This window comes from Oncorhynchus tshawytscha, unplaced genomic scaffold, assembly GCF_018296145.1.
Source record: "Oncorhynchus tshawytscha isolate Ot180627B unplaced genomic scaffold, Otsh_v2.0 Un_contig_852_pilon_pilon, whole genome shotgun sequence".
Taxonomy (NCBI): domain Eukaryota; kingdom Metazoa; phylum Chordata; class Actinopteri; order Salmoniformes; family Salmonidae; genus Oncorhynchus; species Oncorhynchus tshawytscha.
The window spans coordinates 122,501-145,855 of NW_024609586.1; the positions used below are offsets into that span (position 1 = coordinate 122,501).

Sequence of the window (23,355 nt, forward strand, 5' to 3'; positions counted from 1 at the left end):
GGGATATTTTGACCTGGGACAAAACTAAGGTCACCCAGCAATAGGGAACTAATGTCATTGACCTGGGCATAATAAAACCAGTCTTTGATTAAATATATATATTTTTACAATAGGGCTATTTTGACCTGGGCCCCCAATAGGGATATTTTGACCAGGGCCCCAATAGGGTTATTTGACTAAGCCCCTGTTCAAAAGTAATGCCGTATATAGTGGAACAGGGTGCCAATGTGGGATAAAACTAAGGTCACCGTGCAGCTAAACGTGTGTGTGTGGGAACTAATGTCATTGGTACATTTATGAAACGCATAATAAAACCAGTCTTTGATTAAATATATATATTTTTACATGGTGTTAATATGTGTGTGTGTGTGTGTTATCGTATGTGTGTGTGTGTTATCGTATATGTGTGTGTGTGTGTTATCGTATATATGTGTGTGTGTGTGTGTTATCGTATATATGTGTGTGTATTATCATATGTGCGTGTGCTTTATCGTGTTTATGTGTCTCAGCAGCCATACGCACAGTGCAAACCTCTCCAGGTTCCAGCCCCGAGTCGCCACACTCAAAGTCACTCAAATCATTATCATAGTCTTCCTCCCCTTCTTCCTCCTCTTCTTCAGCCTCTCCTTCCGATGACTCACTACTACTCTCCTCCCTCGTGCTGCTCTGCCCCTCGTCCTCCGAATCTCCCTCTTCCATATCAGACACCTCTCCTTCCCCCGGTCTCTCCTCCAAGGGCGATTCGGGAGCCCCCTCGGCCTCCCTCTCCACCCCCAGTTCCCTGCACAGAGCCAGGGCTTCCGCTGCCTCCACCTCCCCTCTCTGGAGCTCAAAGTCTCCACAGAGGCCCAGGGGCTCCCCAACACCGGCCGACCCCAGAGAGGTGGACTCCAGCTGGGCCCAGGTGAGAGGCCCGTCCCCATGTCCCTCTGGGTCCTGGTCGTCCGTTTCAGTTTCGTGATCGAGGTCTGTGACCTCTTTGCACTGCGGCTCGGTCCACATGGTGTAAGGTAGTGCATCGTGGGTATAGTCGGCGGGGAGCTCCGGGTGGTGGAGGCTCTCGATGAGCACCGCAGGACTCTGGGAGTTGAGGTTCTTCCAGATGCCGTCTGAGAAAGGTTTGGGCTCCAGGTAGAGGTTTTGGGAACTACAAACAGAGTCCACGTTTCGAGAAATACAAATGGAATCCACATTTTGGGAACTACAAATGGATTCCACATTTCGTGAACTACAAACGGCATCCATGTTTGAGTGTGGAGTTTGGTCATGGTTGTGTTGGTGTTGTACTGTTGCTAAATGGTTATTTAATTCACTCAGCTCAGAAGAGTGGGCCAACTTATCTTTAGAAGTCAAACTGGTGCTAGCGAGATATAAACCCTTAGTACTGGAGTCTCTAAATACATCGTCTCTTTGAGAGGATCCTTCTGAGTCGGAGTCCATGGATACTGCTGTAGTTACCGTCGAGGACCCGTGTTTCTGGATTTGCTGCGTTGGCAGTAGTGTAACGTCACAGAGCATGTGGTTGTTATTGCTAGCATGGGTCTCCGCGGAGGTTCGACTACAGTGGTTCTCGGTGGTCAGCACGGCCTCAGACATTGTTTGGATTGGTAGTGCTTCTAGATGGGAAGCGTCGGCGGCCATTTTGTGCAGAGAGGCGGCCATTTTGTGCAGAGAGGCGGCCATTTCGGGTTGAGCGTCGCTGGTTGCACTAGCCGCGTAAGCTGCTACCTGTACCTCCAGCTCTGGCCTATGGTGGTGGTCTTCAGTAGGACCAGAGTGCCGAGAGGGGGCCATTTTGTGATCAGAGGCGGCCATTTTGGGCCGAGCATTACTAGTTGCATTAGCCACGTAAGCCGCTACCTGTAAATCCAGCTCTGGTCTATGGTGGTCTTCAGCAGAACCCAAGCGCCAGTCTCTGTAAGGCGCTAACGGTCGAAAATCCTCTTCCTCCGACTTCTTTGACGCCAACTCTACCTCGCACACCTCGTCCGTTAACGTTTCCGTTCCTGGCGAGAGGGTCGTGGGTATCTCGCGTCGGAGCACGGGGGCGAGGACCGGGTGACTGCCCGGCAAATCCGGTAAGGTTAGAGCACCACCGTGTCGGCCAGTCGAGGACGACGACGACGACCGCTGACCTTTGATCTCGGCGTGACCTCCGCTGACGGCGAGTGTGAGGGAGGGCATCTCCTGGGTGAGAACGGGCGGCAGAGGCGGGTAGAACCTCGTCTCTCCAGACAGTTCTGGAGTGAGGAAGGGCATGTCGACCCCGTTGTTCCTCTGGAGGAGAGGAGGGCAACGGTCTCGTAAACTACACATAGGAAGAAGGGAAGGGTTTTGTATGGGGACGTGGTTGTGTGTAGTACACATAGGGAGAGAGGAACGGTTTTCAACGGGAGTGCGGTTTTTTTCACTACACCTGAACAAGTTAGCTGGACCAGAACCAGAACCAGAAATAACACGTCCTCTGGACCCGGAGTCAGTATTCGTGTCAATGTCATTGTAAAGTGCTGGCGTTTTGCTTTCAGAGGTGTGACTGCTGTGTGTAGTAGTAGTAGTAGTAGTAGTAGTAGTAGTATTAACCGCAGTACCTTGACACGTATCCACTTTATACTGAGTGCCGGGGGCTAGGGTTGAGGTTAGGTTTAAAGACGACTTCTCTACGCAAGAGGAACTGGACTGAAAAGCTCCAGGGCCACAGGCCGAGTCCGTACACCCCTGAGCCCCAGTCGGGTGCACCGTTCTGGGGGAAGGTAACCTGGTCCGTAAGGGGTCTGGAGAGGGGTGGACATCCACAGAGCAGTCCTCGGGGACCTGTCCCAGTGGAGTCGATTCTATACATACTGACTTAAACGGTCCTCCGGGATTTCTCTTCTTTCTGATCGGGTAGGTGTTGGGGCAGCCTCGGACGTCTGATGGGGTCCTTTAATGACCTCTGCGAACTCTGGCCCTGAGGGGTTCTGTGGGGGGTTAGTGGGATGCAGATGGGGTGAGGGGTGAGTCCCCGCCCCTGTCCCTTGTTCTGTGGTGTCCACTGAGACAGGGGTCAGCGAGGGAGAAGGGCGAGAAGAGAAGTCGGAAGAGGGTGAGGGGAAAGACAAGGGGCGCAGAGGTTCAGGAGGACAGGGGAAGGCCAACCGGTCACTCTCCACTTCCATTCTGTTGACTTTCACCACACACATCTGCCGACAAGGACCTGTGGAACAGAGACACAACAGAAAATCCACTCTCAGATAACAAAAAAAAAACCTTTGAGATGGTCAAAAAACAACAACATTTGAATGATAAAATATTAGTCTACATGGACTCGAATCCAGAAGATATAACAGAAGAGAGGCTTGGGTCCGTTTGGATCTCTAACCCATAGAATTAGGTATTATAAATTCTAGAATGGACATGAACCTGCTTATGATGGGTTACCCATAGAATTAGGTATTATAAATTCTAGAATGGGCATGAACATTCTTATGATGGGTTACCCATAGAATTAGGAATTACAATTCTAGAATGAACCTTCTTATGATGAGTTACCCATAGAATTAGGAATTACAATTCTAGAATGGACATGAACTGATTTAGACTGATTTAGACAAATGGTTCCCATTCATTTTTTTTGGACAATATTTTAGGTTGACAATAATTCTATTGCACAATTTCTGATATATCACACACCTTAGTTTTATTTTAAGTATCAGAATTATGCCTCTACTGCCATTCATTCCAATTAGACTGGTTTGGATTTCTCCCTGACCAATATGGTTGACATTTTCACCCCATTCTGGAACGTCGAAGGTTCATGACATAGCCCCTCTAGTCATTTAATAGGATCTCTTACCATGGATCAATAAATCATTCAAAATCACATCAACTAATCTCTTACCAGGGAGCCGGAGTGTATTCTCAGTCTGATCCTCTCCTTCCTCCTCATCGTCCTCATCCTCCCCAGCCCTGCAGCCTCTCCGGACCTTAGGACCCAGGGTGCCTCCGAGGCCCCTCCTCCTTCCCAGGACAGAGCACCCTTCCAAGGCGACAGGCTCCTCGCTGGTCCTCAGGCGCTTGGATCTGGTCCGTGGGTGTGAGAGGCTGCTGTAAAGGGGGATACATTTAGCATCTCTTTGACATGCCACTTATTCAGAACAATTAAAAATATAAATATATATATATTTGGATGGGGATGGAGGGGTGTGGGAGGAGGAGGGAGGAGTTTGGATGGGGATGGAGGGGTGTGGGAGGAGTTTGGAAGTATACACAGTGCCTTGCGAAAGTAATCGGCCCCCTTGAACTTTGCGACCTTTTGCCACATTTCAGGCTTCAAACAAAGATATAAAACTGTATTTTTTTGTGAAGAATCAACAACAAGTGGGACACAATCATGAAGTGGAACGACATTTATTGGATATTTCAAACTTTTTTAACAAATCAAAAACTGAAAAATTGGGCGTGCAAAATTATTCAGCCCCCTTAAGTTAATACTTTGTAGCGCCACCTTTTGCTGAGATTACAGCTGTAAGTCGCTTGGGGTATGTCTCTATCAGTTTTGCACATCGAGAGACTGAAATTTTTTCCCATTCCTCCTTGCAAAACAGCTCGAGCTCAGTGAGGTTGGATGGAGAGCATTTGTGAACAGCAGTTTTCAGTTCTTTCCACAGATTCTCGATTGGATTCAGGTCTGGACTTTGACTTGGCCATTCTAACACCTGGATATGTTTATTTTTGAACCATTCCATTGTAGATTTTGCTTTATGTTTTGGATCATTGTCTTGTTGGAAGACAAATCTCCGTCCCAGTCTCAGGTCTTTTGCAGACTCCATCAGGTTTTCTTCCAGAATGGTCCTGTATTTGGCTCCATCCATCTTCCCATCAATTTGAACCATCTTCCCTGTCCCTGCTGAAGAAAAGCAGGCCCAAACCATGATGCTGCCACCACCATGTTTGACAGTGGGGATGGTGTGTTCAGGGTGATGAGCTGTGTTGCTTTTACGCCAAACATAACGTTTTGCATTGTTGCCAAAAAGTTCAATTTTGGTTTCATCTGACCAGAGCACCTTCTTCCACATGTTTGGTGTGTCTCCCAGGTGGCTTGTGGCAAACTTTAAACGACACTTTTTATGGATATCTTTAAGAAATGGCTTTCTTCTTGCCACTCTTCCATAAAGGCCAGATTTGTGCAATATACGACTGATTGTTGTCCTATGGACAGAGTCTCCCACCTCAGCTGTAGATCTCTGCAGTTCATCCAGAGTGATCATGGGCCTCTTGGCTGCATCTCTGATCAGTCTTCTCCTTGTATGAGCTGAAAGTTTAGAGGGACGGCCAGGTCTTGGTAGATTTGCAGTGGTCTGATACTCCTTCCATTTCAATATTATCGCTTGCACAGTGCTCCTTGGGATGTTTAAAGCTTGGGAAATCTTTTTATATCCAAATCCGGCTTTAAACTTCTTCACAACAGTATCTCGGACCTGCCTGGTGTGTTCCTTGTTCTTCATGATGCTCTCTGCGCTTTTAACGGACCTCTGAGACTATCACAGTGCAGGTGCATTTATACGGAGACTTGATTACACACAGGTGGATTGTATTTATCATCAATAGTCATTTAGGTCAACATTGGATCATTCAGAGATCCTCACTGAACTTCTGGAGAGAGTTTGCTGCACTGAAAGTAAAGGGGCTGAATAATTTTGCATGCCCAATTTTTCAGTTTTTGATTTGTTAAAAAAGTTTGAAATATCCAATAAATGTCGTTCCACTTCATGATTGTGTCCCACTTGTTGTTGATTCTTCACAAAAAAAATACAGTTTTATATCTTTATGTTTGAAGCCTGAAATGTGGCAAAAGGTCGCAAAGTTCAAGGGGGCCGAATACTTTCGCAAGGCACTGTATATATATATATTCAATGCATGTTCACACACACTTCCAAACTCCTCCCTCCTCCCACACCCCTCCCTCCCTCCATCCTCCCTCCTCCCACACCCCTCCATCCCCATCCAAACTCCTCCTCCTCCTCCCACACCCCTCCATCCCGATCCAAACTCCTCCCTCCTCCTCCCACACCCCTCCATCCCCATCCAAACTCCTCCCTCCTCCTCCCACACCCTCCATCCCCGATCCAAACTCCTCCCTCCTCCCCACCCCTCCCTCCATCCTCCCTCCTCCCTCCATCCCATCCAAACTCCTCCCTCCTCCTCCCACACCCCTCCATCCCCATCCAAACTCCTCCCTCCTCCTCCCACACCCCCATCCCCATCCCTCCTCCTCCTCCCTCCTCCTCCATCCCCATCCAAACTCCTCCCTCATCCCACCCCTCCATCCATCCTCCTCCTCCCTCCTCCTCCCTCCCCCTCCTCCTCTCCTCCCTCCCTCCCCATCCTCCTCCCATCCCCTCCCCCCCCCCTCCTCCCTCCCCCCCCCATCCCCCTCCTCCTCCCCTCCCCCTCCTCCTCCCCACCCCCCATCCCCCCCTCCTCCCACAACCCCCCATCCCCCTCCTCCTCCCACCTCCTCCCCCCCATCTCCCCCCCCCCTCCTCCTCCCACACCCCCATCCCCATCCCCCTCCTCCCCACACCCCCATCCCCCCCCATCCCACCCCCCATCCCCCTCCTCCTCACACACCCCCATCCCCCCCTCCTCCTCCACACCCCCCATCCCCCTCCTCCTCCCACACCCCCCATCCCCCTCCTCCTCCCACACACCCCACCATCCCCATACCTGTTCACTGGGGTCTTGACCCGGCTGCGCTGAAGCCAGTTCTGCAGTTCTGGGGTGGTGGCGGGCGTGGCTCGGGTGTGGTCCAGAGGACAGCAGTCTTTCCCAAGCTTCCACACAGCATAGCGGTCCGGTTGGAACCACTTCACAAAGGGATCCATGCTGATCTTCACCATGTCTTTACTGCATGTACACTAGGCAGGAGGGGAGAAGGGAGTTAGCATACTATTTAGTGTGGAACCTCTCTACAAAAGGAGGCTAGAGAGGTAGGGAGGAGGGTTAGGAACCAGACTAGCATACTATTTAGTGTGTCTAGGGGGGAAGTAGAATCTCTAGCTTGTTAGCTGTGTGTCCAGGGGAAGTAGAATCTCTAGCTTGTTAGCTGTGTGTGTCTAGGGGAAGTAGAATCTCTAGCTTGTTAGCTGTGTGTGTCTAGGGGAAGTAGAATCTCTAGCTTGTTAGCTGTGTGTCCAGGGGAAGTAGAATCTCTAGCTTGTTAGCTGTGTGTCCAGGGGAAGTAGAATCTCTAGCTTGTTAGCTGTGTGTCCAGGGGAAGTAGAATCTCTAGCTTGTTAGCTGTGTGTCCAGAGGAAGTAGAATCTCTAGCTTGTTAGCTGTGTGACCCAGGGGAAGTAGAATCTCCTCCCCCAGAGCTTGCCTCCCCCCAGAGGTACTGCCTCCCCCCAGAGGTACTGCCTCCCCCCCGAGGTACTGCTCTCCCCCAGAGGTACTTGCCTCCCCCAGAGGTACTGACCATAGTTCTGGAGGGGTCCCTGGTTCCACGTGGAACAACAGAAATAGTTCAGAGTAAACAGCGTGCCGTTTTCTTCATCTTACCTGAGTGGCCACCTTGTTAGTGTGTCGGACACTGGGAAGTAGAATCTCGGCACTGAAGCTTGAAGCCAGCGTGGTAACCATGTGTGTAGGGGAAGGTAATCATAAACTCTCCTGCCTCCTGGGTGAGCTTCGCCTGCCTCCTGGGTGATCTGGAGAGAGGGGGGGAGGAGGGAGTTATTGAGGACAAAACCACTGGCAAATTTCCTCTATCAATTTGTCCCCATTGAGATCCCTTGACAGAAAAGAGAATCTCCCACACTGCTGTTGGCAGGATCACTTGTGTTAATCTAGTTAACGTATCAGCCTCACAGCCTCTACCAGATATACACAACCTCTCTCCTAATGACGACCAGGTGCAGACAGTATCTCAGGATAGTTAACGTATCAGTCTCACATATACACAACCTCTCTCCTAATGACGACCAGGTCCAGACAGTATCTCAGGATAGTTAACGTATCCTAATGGACCAGGTTAGGTTAGGCATCTCAGGATAGTTAGCATCAGCCTCACAGTACCAGATATACACAACCTCTCTCCTAATGGACCAGGTCCAGACAGTATCTCAGATAGTTAGTATCCTAATGATGACCAGGTTAGGGTTAGGTATCTCAGGATAGCCTCCTAATGACGACCAGGTTAGGGTTAGGTATCTCAGGACTCCTAATGACGACCAGGTTAGGGTTAGGTATCTCTCCCGTATCCTAATGACAACCAGGTTAGGGTTAGGTATCTCAGGATAGTTAACCCCGACCAGGTTAGGGTTAGGTATCTCAGGATAGTTAACGTATCCCCCCCAGGTTAGGTATCTCAGGATAGTTAACCCCGACCAGGAGGGGTACTAGTTAACGCATCAGCCTCACAGCCTCCCAGAGGTACAACCTCTCTCCTAATGAGGCCTCCCCACCCAGAGTTTCCTACTGACCCCCCCAGGATAGTTAACGCATCAGCCTCACAGCCCCCAGATATACACAACCTCTCTCCTAATAACGACCAGGTGCAGACAGTATCTCAGGATAGTTAACGTATCAGTCTCCATATACACAACCTCTCTAATAATGAGACCAGGTCCAGACAGTATCTAGTTAACGTATCCCTAATGATGACCCAGACAGTATCTCAGGATAGTTAACGTATCCTAATGATGACCAGGTTAGGGTTAGGTATCTCAGGATAGTTAACGTATCCTAATGATGACCAGGTTAGGGTTAGGTATCTCAGGATAGTTAACGTATCCTAATGACGACCAGGTTAGGGTTAGGTATCCATCGTATCCACTGGACCAGGTTAGGGTTAGGTATCTCAGGATAGTTAACGTATCCTGACGACCAGGTCCAGACAGTATCTCAGGATAGTTAACCCCCAGTCCAAACAGTATCTCAGGTAGTTAACGTATCCTAATGGAAGGTTAGGTAGGTACTCAGGATAAACTATCCTGCCTCCTGGGTTAGGTATCTAGTTAACGATGATGAGGTTAGGTATCTCAGGAGTTAACGTATCCTAAGGACCAGGTTAGGGTTAGGTATCTCAGGATAAACGCCTATCCTAATGATCGACCAGGTTAGGGTTAGGTACCTCAGGATAGTTAACGTATCCTAATGACGACCAGGTTAGGGTTAGGTACCTCAGGATAGTTAACGTATCCTAATGACGACCAGGTTAGGGTTAGGTATCTCAGGATAGTTGATCCATGAACCAGGTTAGGAATCTCAGGATGTTAACGTATCCATGACGACCAGGTTAGGTTAATCAGGATAGTTAAATCAGCCTCACAGCCTCTACCAGATATACACAACCTCTCTCCTAATGACGACCAGGTCAGGACAGTATCTCAGGATAGTTAACGTATCCTAATAGGTCCAGACAGTATCTCAGGATAGTTAACATCCTAATGACACCAGGTTAGGGTTAGGTACCTCAGGATAGTTAACGTATCCTAAATGACCAGGTTAGGGTTAGGTACCCAGGATAGTTAACGTATCCAGACCAGGGTTAGGTATCTCAGGATAGTTAACGCATCAGCCTCACAGCCTCTACCAGATATACACAACCTCTCTCCTAATGACGACCAGGTCCAGACAGTATCTCAGGATAGTTAACGTTTCCTAATGACGACCAGGTTAGGGTTAGGTATCTCAGGATAGTTAACGATCAGCCTCACAGCCTCTACCAGATATACACAACCTCTCTCCTAATGATGACCAGGTCCAGACAGTATCTCAGGATAGTTAACGTATCCTAATGACGACCAGGTCCAGACAGTATCTCAGGCTAGTTAACGTATCCTAATGATGACCAGGTTAGGGTTAGGTATCTCAGGATAGTTAACGTATCCTAATGATGACCAGGTTAGGGTTAGGTATCTCAGGATAGTTAACGTATCCTAATGATGACCAGGTTAGGGTTAGGTATCTCAGGATAGTTAACGTATCCTAATGACGACCAGGTCCAGACAGTATCTCAGGATAGTTAACGTATCCTAATGACGACCAGGTTAGGTATCTCAGGATAGTTAACGTATCCTAATGACGACCAGGTTAGGGATCTCAGGATAGTTAACGTATCCTAATGACGACCAGGTTAGGGATCTCAGGATAGTTAACGCATCAGCCTCACAGCCTCTACCAGATATACACAACCTCTCTCCTAATGACGACCAGGTCCAGACAGTATCTCAGGATAGTTAACGTTTCCTAATGACGACCAGGTTAGGGTTAGGTATCTCAGGATAGTTAACGCATCAGCCTCACAGCCTCTACCAGATATACACAACCTCTCTCCTAATGACGACCAGGTGCAGACAGTATCTCAGGATAGTTAACGTATCAGTCTCACATATACACAACCTCTCTCCTAATGACGACCAGGTCCAGACAGTATCTCAGGATAGTTAACGTATCCTAATGACGACCAGGTCCAGACAGTATCTCAGGATAGTTAACGTATCCTAATGACGACCAGGTCCAGACAGTATCTCAGGAACACAACCTCTCTCCTAATGATGACCAGGTCCAGACAGTATCTCAGGATAGTTAACGTATCCTAATGACGACCAGGTTTAGGTATCTCAGGATAGTTAACGTATCCTAATGACGACCAGGTTAGGGTTAGGTATCTCAGGATAGTTAAATGACGACCAGGTTAGGGTTAGGTATCTCAGGATAGTTAACGATCCTATTGACGACCAGACAGTATCTCAGGATAGGTATCCTAAAGTATCTCAATCAACTAACGTATCCTAATGATGAGGTTAGGGTTAGGTATCTCAGGATAGTTAACGTATCCTAATGACGACCAGGTTAGGGTTAGGTATCTCAGGATAGTTAACGTATCCTAATGACGACCAGGTTAGGGTTAGGTATCTCAGGATAGTTAACGTATCCTAATGACGACCAGGTTAGGGTTAGGTATCTCAGGATAGTTAACGCATCAGCCTCACAGCCTCTACCAGATATACACAACCTCTCTCCTAATGACGACCAGGTTAGGGTTAGGTATCTCAGGATAGTTAACGTATCCTAATGTGACCAGTATCTCAGGATAGTTAACGTATCCTAATGATGACCAGGTTAGGGTTAGGCCAGGATGAAAGGCTTTCCTAATGAACCAGGTTAGGGTTAGTATCTCAGGGTTTTAAACCAGGTTAGGGTTAGGTATCTCAGGATAGTTAACGTATCCTAATGACGACCAGGTTAGGGTTAGGTATCTCAGGATAGTTAACGTATCCTAATGACGACCAGGTTAGGGTTAGGTATCTCAGGATAGTTAACGTATCCTAATGACGACCAGGTTAGGGTTAGGCATCTCAGGATAGTTAACGTATCCTAATGACGACCAGGTTAGGGTTAGGTATCTCAGGATAGTTAACGTATTCTAATGACGACCAGGTTAGGGTTAGGTATCTCAGCAGTAAACTGTAAGACTATTTACAACCAGTCAATACATAAAGACAATCAACTAAAGTGAAGAGCTGTTGTAATGTTGGTACAGATGACTAGAAGGCAGGTTGGTGATAGTGTAGAAGTGTGTTCTAACACTATGTTGTAGCAACAGTTGAGATGAAAGGCTTTTAAAAAGTGACAGTTGAGATGAAAGGCTTTTAAAAAGTGACAGTTGAGATGAAAGGCTTTTAAAAAGTGACAGTTGAGATGAAAGGCTTTTAAAAAGTGACAGCTGAGATGAAAGGGTTTTAAAAAGTGACAGTTGAGATGAAAGGCTTTTAAAAAGTGACAGTTGAGATGAAAGGCTTTTAAAAAGTGACAGTTGAGATGAAAGGCTTTTAAAAAGTGACAGTTGAGATGAAAGGCTTTTAAAAAGTGACAGTTGAGATGAAAGGGTTTTAAAAAGTGACAGTTGAGATGAAAGGGTTTTAAAAAGTGACAGTTGAGATGAAAGGCTTTTAAAAAGTGACAGTTGAGATGAAAGGCTTTTAAAAAGTGACAGTTGAGATGAAAGGCAGTTTTTAAAAAGTGACAGTTGAGATGAAAGGGTTTTCAGGAAAAGATGACAGTTGAGATGAAAGGCTTTTAAAAAGTGACAGTTGAGATGAAAGGCTTTTAAAAAGTGACAGTTGAGATGAAAGGCTTTTAAAAAGTGACAGTTGAGATGAAAGGGTTTTAAAAAGTGACAGTTGAGATGAAAGGCTTCTAAAAAGTGACAGTTGAGATGAAAGGCTTTTAAAAAGTGACAGTTGAGATGAAAGGGTTTTAAAAAGTGACAGTTGAGATGAAAGGGTTTTAAAAAGTGACAGCTGAGATGAAAGGCTTTTAAAAAGTGACAGTTGAGATGAAAGGCTTTTAAAAAGTGACAGTTAAAACAGTCAGTTTGTCTCACCTTGTCGAAGGGGATGCTGTACTTCTTCAGGATAGAAGGGGAGATCAGGGTCATCTTGTGACGGAGAAAAGCCTCACATCCTTTAAACCCGTTGGGGAAGAAACCTGGAACACACACACACACACACACACACACACACACACAATGTGGAGAGACCGTTAGATAGATTGACAGAGTCAACACAGTGCTTTTGGGTACAAGAATTTAGATCTATCCTCCTAAGACCGCGTTTAGACAGGCAGCCCAATTATTGTCAAAAGACCAGAATTGGGCTGCCTGTCTAAACACTGCCTAAGTGTTCTACTTTTTGTTAACTTAATATTTCATCTAGTTAAACTAAGATTACCTGTAGCCAGTCTCTCCAGTCTCTTCCCATGCTCAGGGGGGATGGCATACCTGTAGACAGAGACAATGTGTCTGTTAATATAGACAATGTGTCTAATGTTACTATACCTGTAGACAGAGACAATGTGTCTGTTAATATAGACAATGTGTCTAATGTTACTATACCTGTAGATAGAGACAATGTTTGTCAGGTTAATACAGAAGGTGAATAGTAAACTAGTGTTTGGGTAGGTGTTATGTATGAGACAAACTGTTTAGATGTGTCATCCTCTACACTGACAATACTGGCCCCTAGTGGTGAGCCTTGGAATTCTACCTATTCTAAAATTCCTGACATGGAACTCTGTAGAACTCTGTAGAACTCTGTAGAACTCTGTAGAACTCTGTAGAACTCTGTAGAACTCTGTAGAACTCTGTAGAACTCTGTAGAACTCTGTAGAACTCTGTAGAACTCTGTAGAACTCTGTAGAACTCTGTAGAACTCTGTAGAACTCCCTCGGGGTTCTTAGGCATTCCATTTCACCCACACCTCTTCTCCCCCATCAGAAGCCCCATATTAAACTATCAGTCTGAGGTAAGGGTGTGTGTATGTGTGTGTAAGGGGAGAGGGAGGACTGCCCCAGGAATGGGAGAGGTGAGGGGTGAGGGGTTGAGAGAAGAGCTTCTTGGTGGTCCTCCCCTCCAGGGAAATGTGTCTAAATGGGGAGAGGTGAGAACCATGTGTATGTTGCAGGGCTTCCTGCTCTAATGAACAGCAGTATACCTCCAGGGGAAGAGAGAGATGGGGAGACTGAGGGAGGGAGAGAGGGGGAGGGAGGGAGGGAGAGAGGGAGATGGAAAGGGAGAGGGGGAGGTGGAAAGAGGGAGAGAGGGAGGTGGAAAAGGGAGGTGGAAAGAGGGAGACTTCATTCCCCTCTCCCTTCCTACCCATCTCTCCCTCTAACCCTGCCTCTCAGTTTGCCTGAGACACACCATGCTAGTAAATAACAGTATCCCCCTACCAGGACTTGGGCTCTCCAAAGTGCAGGTAGTTGATGCTATAAAGGTCCATGTCTTCAGTGTGCCAGGAGAAGCTGGTCTTCCACATGCCGAAGTACAGGTAGGGTGTGTTCACCCCCTGGATAGAAACACCACAGTCCTCTTCAATCACATCCAGGATGGAGTTGAGGTGGCCGATGTTCCACTCCTCTATACCCTACAGGAGAGAGAGAGGAGAGAATTAGATGAAAGACAGAAGGGAGATAGGAGGAGGGGGGAGAGGAGGAGAGGGGGGTAGAGAGGAGAGAGAGAGGAGAGGGGGAGAGGAGGAGAGGGGGTAGAGAGAGAGAGAGGAGGGAGAGGAGGAGAGGGGGTAGAGAGGAGAGAGAGGAGGAGAGGGGGAGAGAGGGAATTAGATGAGAGAAGGGAGAGAGGAGGAGAGGGGGAGAGGAGGAGAGGGGGGTAGAGAGGAGAGAGAGGAAGAGAGGGGGGAGAGAGGGAATTAGATGAGAGAAGGGAGAGGAGAGGGTGGGAGAGAGGAGGAGAGGGGAGGAATTAGATGAGACAGAAGGGAGACAGGAGGCGAGAGGAGGAGAGAGAATTAGATGAGACAGAAGGGAGAGAAACAACAAGATAGAGTTGAGGTGTCAGATATTCCACTCCTCTATACTTCACCCTGCACCAGGACAGAGGAGAGGTGGGGATGACTAGAGAGGAATATACAGGGAGTGAAATGACAGTGATCCTGATGATCAGTGATGAGTGACAGAGAGAGGAGAGAGAGACTGATATTCTATGAGTCCTGAGACATCTACCTCGTCATAGAGGCTCCCGGGGACGTCAGCTCCATATATGGGAGATACGAAGGTCAGGTTCTTCCAGTACTTCCTCTCCAGGTCCTCATAGTTCAGGTAGCGGGGAGTACAATATCTGGAGAGGTAGAAGATCTATGTTATAACTACTAAATATAACACATAGTTCAGGTAGCGGGGAGTACAATATCTGGAGAGGTAGAAGATCTATGTTATAACTACTAAATATAACACATAGTTCAGGTAGAGGGAGTAGAGTATCTGGAGAGGTAGAAGATCTATGTTATAACTACTAAATATAACACATAGTTCAGGTAGAGGGAGTACAGTATCTGGAGAGGTAGAAGATCTATGTTATAACTACTAAATATAACACATAGTTCAGGTAGAGGGAGTACAGTATCTGGAGAGGTAGAAGATCTATGTTATAACTACTAAATATAACACATAGTTCAGGTAGAGGGAGTAGAGTATCTGGAGTGTAGAAGATCTATGTTATTATAAATATAACACATAGTTCAGGTTGTCACTGGAGAGGTAGAAGATCTATGTTATAACTACTAAATATAACACATAGTTCAGGTGTGTGTGTGTGTGTGTGTGTGTGTGTGTAGTTACTGACTTGTCACTGTTACTGACTCTGTCACTGTTGGTGTGTGTGTGTCTGAACTGTCACTGTTAACGCGTCTGTTTCTTCTGTGTGTGTGTGTGTGTAGTTACTGACTTGTCACTGTTGGCGAGGCGTCTGAACTCCTTAACGCTGAGCGGTTTCTTCTGGATGTTGAACTGAGTGAACAGGCCTGACTGGCCAGCAACCATCTGCTGGATAGGAGCGTGGATCACCAGGTCATCAATATCATCATAGCTACACCGAGGACGCCAGCCCTTAGGAGGAATCACCTGGAGACAGGTAGAGGAGAGGGGGGGTTATCACCTAGAGACAGGTAGATGAGAGAGGGGGGGTTATCACCTGGAGACAGGTGGAGACAGGTAGAGGAGAGAGAAGAGGAGGGGTTATCACCTGGAGACAGGTAGAGGAGAGAGAGGAGGGGGTTATCACCTGGAGACAGGTAGAGGAGAGAGAGGAGGGGGTTATCACCCGGAGACAGGTAGAGGAGAGAGAGAGGGGGGGTTATCACCCGGAGACAGGTAGAGGAGAGAGAGGGGGGGGTTATCACCCGGAGACAGGTAGAGGAGAGAGAGGAGGGGGGGTTATCACCCGGAGACAGGTAGAGGAGAGAGAGGAGGGGGGGTTATCACCTGGAGACAGGTAGAGGGTAATAATCCCCAATTTACACTCAGACAAGCACACACACACACACACACATAGGTTGTTCTCTCATCTTTCCTGAACATACACACACCAAACACACTCCCAGTCCTACTCTCAGGCACACCCCCCCACCTTGGCGAGGCCAGCACGGTGCGCCCCCTGGGCCTCCATGTGGGCCAGGTACCGGTTGAAGTCTCTGAACTCCTCCACGGTGGGCCTGAAGGTCATGATCTTGCAGGAGGGGTTAACGGGGCCGTAGACCTCCGCCCCTGCCATCCTGCCTGCTCACACAGAGGAAGCCTGGACAGAGAAACAGTTACTCCTCATTAGAATCTCATGACAGTAATACGTTCTGTTAACTAAGGGGGAAGCCTGGACAGAGAAACAGTTACTCCTCATTAGAATGTCATGACAGTAATACGTTCTGTTAACTAAGGGGGAAGCCTTGACAGAGAAACAGTTACTCCTCATTAGAATCAGGGCAGGAGGGGGTTATCAGGGCAGGAGGGGGTTAACAGGGCAGGAGGGGGTTAACAGGGCAGGAGGGGGTTAACAGGGCAGGAGGGGGTTAACAGGGCAGGAGGGGGTTAACAGGGCCGTAGACCCCCTGCCATCCTGCCTCCACCAATTAAACCCAGACAGAGAAAAGAGTATAATATAAATTGGGTGGTTCGAGCCCTGAATGCTGATTGGCTGACGGCCGTGGTATAATCAGACCGTATACCATGGGTATGACAAAAACAGTTATTTTTACTGCTCTAATTACATTGGTAAACCATTTATAATAGCAATAATGCCAATTTACCACGGCTAAAGGCTGTATCCTGGCGCTCCGCGTTGCGCGTTAGAACAACCCCTAGCCGTGGTATATTGGCCATATACCACACCGCCTCTGGCCTTACTGCTTAAATGGAACACAGGCTTGGGCCATAGGCTGTCTGACTAGACTGATAAAACCTAGAGATACATACCGTAGAGACACTAGATCCCAGCTAGTCTACATTCCGTAGAGACACGAGATCCCAGCTAGTCTACATACCGTAGAGACACGAGATCCCAGCTAGTCTACATACCGTAGAGACACTAGATCCCAGCTAGTCTACATACCGTAGAGACACTAGATCCCAGCTAGTCTACATACCGTAGAGACACTAGATCCCAGCTAGTCTACATACCGTAGAGACACTAGATCCCAGCTAGTCTACATACCGTAGAGACACTAGATCCCAGCTAGTCTACATACCGTAGAGACACTAGATCCCAGCTAGTCTACATACCGTAGAGACACTAGATCCCAGCTAGTCTACATACCGTAGAGACACTAGATCCCAGCTAGTCTACATACCGTAGAGACACTAGATCCCAGCTAGTCTACATAGAGACCTAGATCCCAGAGACAGACACTAGATCCCAGCTAGTCTACATAGAGACACTAGATCCCCGTAGAGACACTAGATCCCAGCTAGTCTACATACCGTAGAGACACTAGATCCCAGCTAGTCTACATACCGTAGAGACACTAGATCCCAGCTAGTCTACATACCGTAGAGACACTAGATCCCAGCTAGTCTACATACCGTAGAGACACTAGATCCCAGCTAGTCTACATACCGTAGAGACACTAGATCCCAGCTAGTCTACATACCGTAGAGACACTAGATCCCAGCTAGTCTACATACCTAGATCCCAGCTAGTCTACATACCGTAGAGACACTAGATCCCAGCTAGTCTACATACCGTAGAGACACGAGATCCCAGCTAGTCTACATACCTAGATCCCAGCTAGTCTACATACCGTAGAGACACTAGATCCCAGCTAGTCTACATACCGTAGAGACACTAGATCCCAGCTAGTCTACATAGAGACACTAGATCCCAGCTAGACATACCGTAGAGACACGAGATCCCAGCTAGTCTACATACCGTAGAGACACTAGATCCCAGCTAGTCTACATACCGTAGAGACACGAGATCCCAGCTAGTCTACATACCGTAGAGACACTAGATCCCAGCTAGTCTACATACCGTAGAGACACTAGATCCCAGCTAGTCTACATACCGTAGAGACACTAGATCCCAGCTAGTCTACATACCGTAGAGACACTAGATCCCAGCTAGTCTACATACCGTAGAGACACTAGATCCCAGCTAGTCTACATACCGTAGAGACACTAGATCCCAGACACTAGATCCCAGCTAGTCTACATACCGTAGAGACACTAGATCCCAGCTAGTCTACATACCGTAGAGACACTAGATCCCAGCTAGTCTACATACCGTAGAGACACTAGATCCCAGCTAGTCTACATACCGTAGAGACACGAGATCCCAGCTAGTCTACATACCGTAGAGACAGAGATCCCAGCTAGTCTACATACCGTAGAGACACTAGATCCCAGCTAGTCTACATACCGTAGAGACACTAGATCCCAGCTAGTCTACATACCGTAGAGACACTAGATCCCAGCAGTCTAGTCTAGAGACACATCCCAGCTAGTCTACATACCGTAGAGACACGAGATCCCAGCTAGTCTACATACCGTAGAGACACGAGATCCCAGCTAGTCTACATACCGTAGAGACACGAGATCCCAGCTAGTCTACATACCGTAGAGACACTAGATCCCAGCTAGTCTACATACCGTAGAGACACTAGATCCCAGCTAGTCTACATACCGTAGAGACACTAGATCCCAGCTAGTCTACATACCGTAGAGACACTAGATCCCAGCTAGTCTACATACCGTAGAGACACTAGATCCCAGCTAGTCTACATACCGTAGAGACACTAGATCCCAGCTAGTCTACATACCGTAGAGACACTAGATCCCAGCTAGTCTACATACCGTAGAGACACTAGATCCCAGCTAGTCTACATACCGTAGAGACACTAGATCCCAGCTAGTCTACATACCGTAGAGACACTAGATCCCAGCTAGTCTACATACCGTAGAGACACTAGATCCCAGCTAGTCTACATACCGTAGAGACACTAGATCCCAGCTAGTCTACATACCGTAGAGACACTAGATCCCAGCTAGTCTACATACCGTAGAGACACTAGATCCCAGCTAGTCTACATACCGTAGAGACACTAGATCCCAGCTAGTCTACATACCGTAGAGACACTAGATCCCAGCTAGTCTACATACCGTAGAGACACTAGATCCCAGCTAGTCTACATACCGTAGAGACACTAGATCCCAGCTAGTCTACATACCGTAGAGACACTAGATCCCAGTCTACTAGTCTAGTCTACATAGAGACACTAGATCCCAGCTAGTCTACATACCGTAGAGACACGAGATCCCAGCTAGTCTACATCCCAGCTAGTCGTAGAGACACGAGATCCCAGCTAGTCTACATACCGTAGAGACACGAGATCCCAGCTAGTCTACATACCGTAGAGACATTAGATCCCAGCTAGTCTACATACCGTAGAGACACTAGATCCCAGCTAGTCTACATACCGTAGAGACACTAGATCCCAGCTAGTCTACATACCGTAGAGACACTAGATCCCAGCTAGTCTACATACCCGACACTAGATCCCAGCTAGTCTACATACCGAGACACTAGATCCCAGCTAGTCTTCCGTAGAGACACAGATCCCAGCTAGTCTACATACCGTAGAGACACTAGATCCCAGCTAGTCTACATCCCAGCTGAGACACGAGATCCCAGCTAGTCTACATACCGTAGAGACACTAGATCCCAGCTAGTCTACATACCGTAGAGACACTAGATCCCAGCTAGTCTACATACCGTAGAGACACTAGATCCCAGCTAGTCTACATACCATAGACACTAGATCCCAGCTAGTCTACATACCGTAGAGACACTAGATCCCAGCTAGTCTACATACCGTAGAGACACTAGATCCCCAGCTAGAGTCCCAGCTAGTCTACATACCGTAGAGACACTAGATCCCAGCTAGTCTACATACCGTAGAGACACAGAGATCCCAGCTAGTCTACATACCGTAGAGACACTAGATCCCAGCTAGTCTACATACCGTAGAGACACTAGATCCCAGCTAGTCTACATACCGTATTCTTACACTAGATCCCAGCTAGTCTACATACCGTAGAGACACTAGATCCCAGCTAGTCTACATACCGTAGAGACACTAGATCCCAGCTAGTCTAAACCGTAGAACACAGATCCCAGCTAGTCTACATACCGTAGAGAGATCCCAGCTAGATCCCAGCTAGTCTACATACCGACACTAGATCCCAGCTAGTCTACATACACACTAGATCCCAGCTAGTCTACATACCAGAGACACTAGATCCCAGCTAGTCTACATACCGTAGAGACACTAGATCCCAGCTAGTCTACATACCGTAGAGACACTAGATCCCAGCTAGTCTACATACCGTAGAGACACTAGATCCCAGCTAGTCTACATACCGTAGAGACACTAGATCCCAGCTAGTCTACATACCGTAGAGACACTAGATCCCAGTCTACATAGTCTACACTAGATCCCAGCTAGTCTACATACCGTAGACACTAGATCCCAGCTAGTCTACATACCGTAGAGACACTAGATCCAGCTAGTCTACATACCGTAGAGACACTAGATCCCAATCAAGAGTCTACATACCGTAGAGACACGAGATCCCAGCTAGTCTACATACCGTAGAGACACTAGATCCCAGCTAGTCTACATACCGTAGAGACACTAGATCCCAGCTAGTCTACATACAGTAGAGACACTAGATCCCAGCTAGTCTACATACCGTAGAGACACTAGATCCCAGCTAGTCTACATACCGTAGAGACACTAGATCCCAGCTAGTCTACATACCGTAGAGACACTAGATCCCAGCTAGTCTACATACCGTAGAGACACTAGATCCCAGCTAGTCTACATACTGTAGAGACACTAGATCCCAGCTACAGTTGAAGTCAGAAGTTTACATTCACCTCAGCCAACAACATTTAAACTCAGTTTTTCACAATTCCTGACATTTATTCCTAGTAAAAATGCCCTGTCTTAGGTCAGTTAGGATCACCACTTTATTTTAAGAATGTGAAATGTCAGAATAATAGTAAAGATAATTATTTATTTTAGCTTTTATTACTTTCACCACATTCCCAGTGGGTCAGAAGTTTACATACACTCAATTAGTATTTGGTAGCATTGCCTTTAAATTGTTTAACTTGGGTCAAACGTTGCGGGGAGCCTTCCACAAGCTTCCCACAATAAGTTGGGTGAATTTTGGCCCATTCCTCCTGACAGAGCTGGTGTAACTGAGTCAGGTTTGTAGGCATCCTTGGTCGCGCGCGTTTTTTCAGTTCTTCCCACAAATTTTCTATAGGATTGAGGTCAGGGCTTTGTGATGGCCACTCCAATACCATGACTTTGTTGTCCCTAAAGCCATAACTTTGGAAGTATGCTTGGGGTCATTGTCCGATCAGGACCAGGGTTTGTGAACAACACCCAATGTTGTGCAGTGTAGGCGACAGTATTGCTTAAATGAATAACACAGAAATAAAAAGCAACACATAGGTTATTATTGTGTAACTAACCAATAAGGCCCGATAACAATGTTAACCTATGTGCAACACATTTATTATTCTTATCAGGCCTCATTGGTTAATTACACAAAACAGCCAAGGAAGCAGGCTTCTCTTCCTTCTTCCCGAGTCCAGCTCGAACACACCTGATTCTACTAATTAACTAATCACCAATCCAATAAGCCTTGATAAGCTAGTAGATTAGCTGAACTAAGAAACCCAGTGTTGCAGACAATGCAACTGCAATAAATCAGCCTCCAAAATGGCCCCTATTCCATATATAGTACACTACTTTAGAGCAGGGTTGGCACCCTATTCCTTATTTAGTTCACTACTTTAGAGCAGGGTTGGCACCCTATTCCCTATTTAGTTCAGTACTTTAGACCAGGGTTGGCACCCTATTCCCTATTTAGTACACTACTTTAGACCAGGGTTGGCACCCTATTCCATATATAGTACACTACTTTTGACCATAGCATAGGAGTATGGGTTCTGGTCAAACGTTGTGCGCTAAAAAGGGTGCTCTTTGGGATTCACTCCTATGCTGTCTTACTCATGTCAACTTCAGTTTCGCTGTGTGTTATTTACAAGTTGGACCACTGGGTGGCGGTCATCTCCCACAAAGGAAATCGTGGTCCTCCCAAAATATTCTGACAACCCCTCTGCTAGTTACCACCAGCAGGGTTTCCCGATCACCACAACTCTGGGGTCCATCCCGAATGGCACCCTATTCCCTACATAGTGAACTACTTTTGACCAGGGCTTACATCAACATTAGAGCACTATATAGGGAATAGGGTGCCATTTGGTATACTCACTTTGGATTTACTTTGACAAAGGAGACAAAGGACTAGACACACAATAACAGTTGGTTTCTTAAAAAAATAAAAAAGAGTTGAAGCAAAACAGTACAATGAGGAAGAGACCCACAATAAGGAAATGCGTCTCAAATCATTCATTTAGATGATCTCACAAAGCAAAGAACGGCTAATACAATAACAATAAAAACGTTACATTTTAATTGATTCGAATAAAGTAAATCTATTAATTATGTTGTTGCATATCATGTTTGATATAAAAATGGTAACTTTGGCATTTAAAGCTGTTCAACCATTTTCTTAAAAATCATGCAATGCACTTATTATATATATATATATATATATAGTAGCTAAATGATTAAATCACTTGTGACAGTGCATTTATTTCCCAAGATAAGTCCGAAGTACAGTGTGGCTAATCTGATCTTTGTCTGTCTTTCTGTCCGAGCTCGTCTACGTTCAGTAGTGGTAGCCAGCAATGGCAGATCGAAGGAGACAGTTCAAATAATTGATAACTACGACTTGATTTGAAACCAACCACTCCCTTTCTTTCGTGATTGTCAGAATTCAAGAGTCTTACAGTAGTCAAACGTGAGATAAATAACAAGAACTGGTTGCGATGAGAAAAGGGATAAGTGGCCACCTTGCTAAACTGGCCATCTTGCACAATGCGCGTAGCAGAGATGGGGATTTAAATCCCATCTTGAATGGATGCAGTCGAGATTTATGCTAACTAACAAGGCCCGAGGTTAGCTAGCAAGCTGCAAGCTGACCAAATATACTGCACGAATTCAACATATATCAACCATAAATAGTCTGGCTGTTATCCAGACACACATAGAAATGCATTTACCTAGTAACGTTAGTATTGTGCATCGCAGTTTCACTGGTTTAGCTAGCTAACAACAGACTAACAGTTGGCTATTTGCTAGTAGAAGTTAGCACAACGAAAACACCAAGTCAAACGGGTTCGAGTTAGCCTCACCAGCTAACTGTGAGAGGTAACTGTTAGCTAGCCGGTAATAAAACAGGGTATAAATAAACATTCCGTGTTAGATGTATAACGTAGACTATGTCCAAGCAGAACTACTATATCTACAGCCAGTTTAACTCTATGCAATGATGGCTGAATCAATTGATAAATGCATGCAAGCAGCGAAAACGAGTTGCTGTTGTTAGCCAACGTGTGCCAAGTTGGGCTAGCTAGCAACGGTAGCTTAGTTACCCTAGGCA

General features: G+C 46.8%; 1 protein-coding gene across 1 annotated transcript in view; it reads right to left on the reverse strand.

Moving 5' to 3' along the window:
• Positions 1-23,355, reverse strand: part of LOC112241534 (lysine-specific demethylase 4C-like) — a 50,462-nt gene that overhangs the window by 26,734 nt on the left and 373 nt on the right. Inside the window, 12 exon segments of the mRNA XM_042316076.1 lie at positions 523-2,823; positions 2,856-3,193; positions 3,878-4,083; positions 6,706-6,896; positions 7,540-7,558; positions 7,560-7,666; positions 12,371-12,474; positions 12,717-12,766; positions 13,717-13,910; positions 14,509-14,623; positions 15,230-15,405; positions 15,911-16,078. Of these exon segments, the coding sequence (XP_042172010.1) occupies positions 523-2,823; positions 2,856-3,193; positions 3,878-4,083; positions 6,706-6,896; positions 7,540-7,558; positions 7,560-7,666; positions 12,371-12,474; positions 12,717-12,766; positions 13,717-13,910; positions 14,509-14,623; positions 15,230-15,405; positions 15,911-16,054 (3,945 nt within the window). The 5' untranslated portion in view covers positions 16,055-16,078.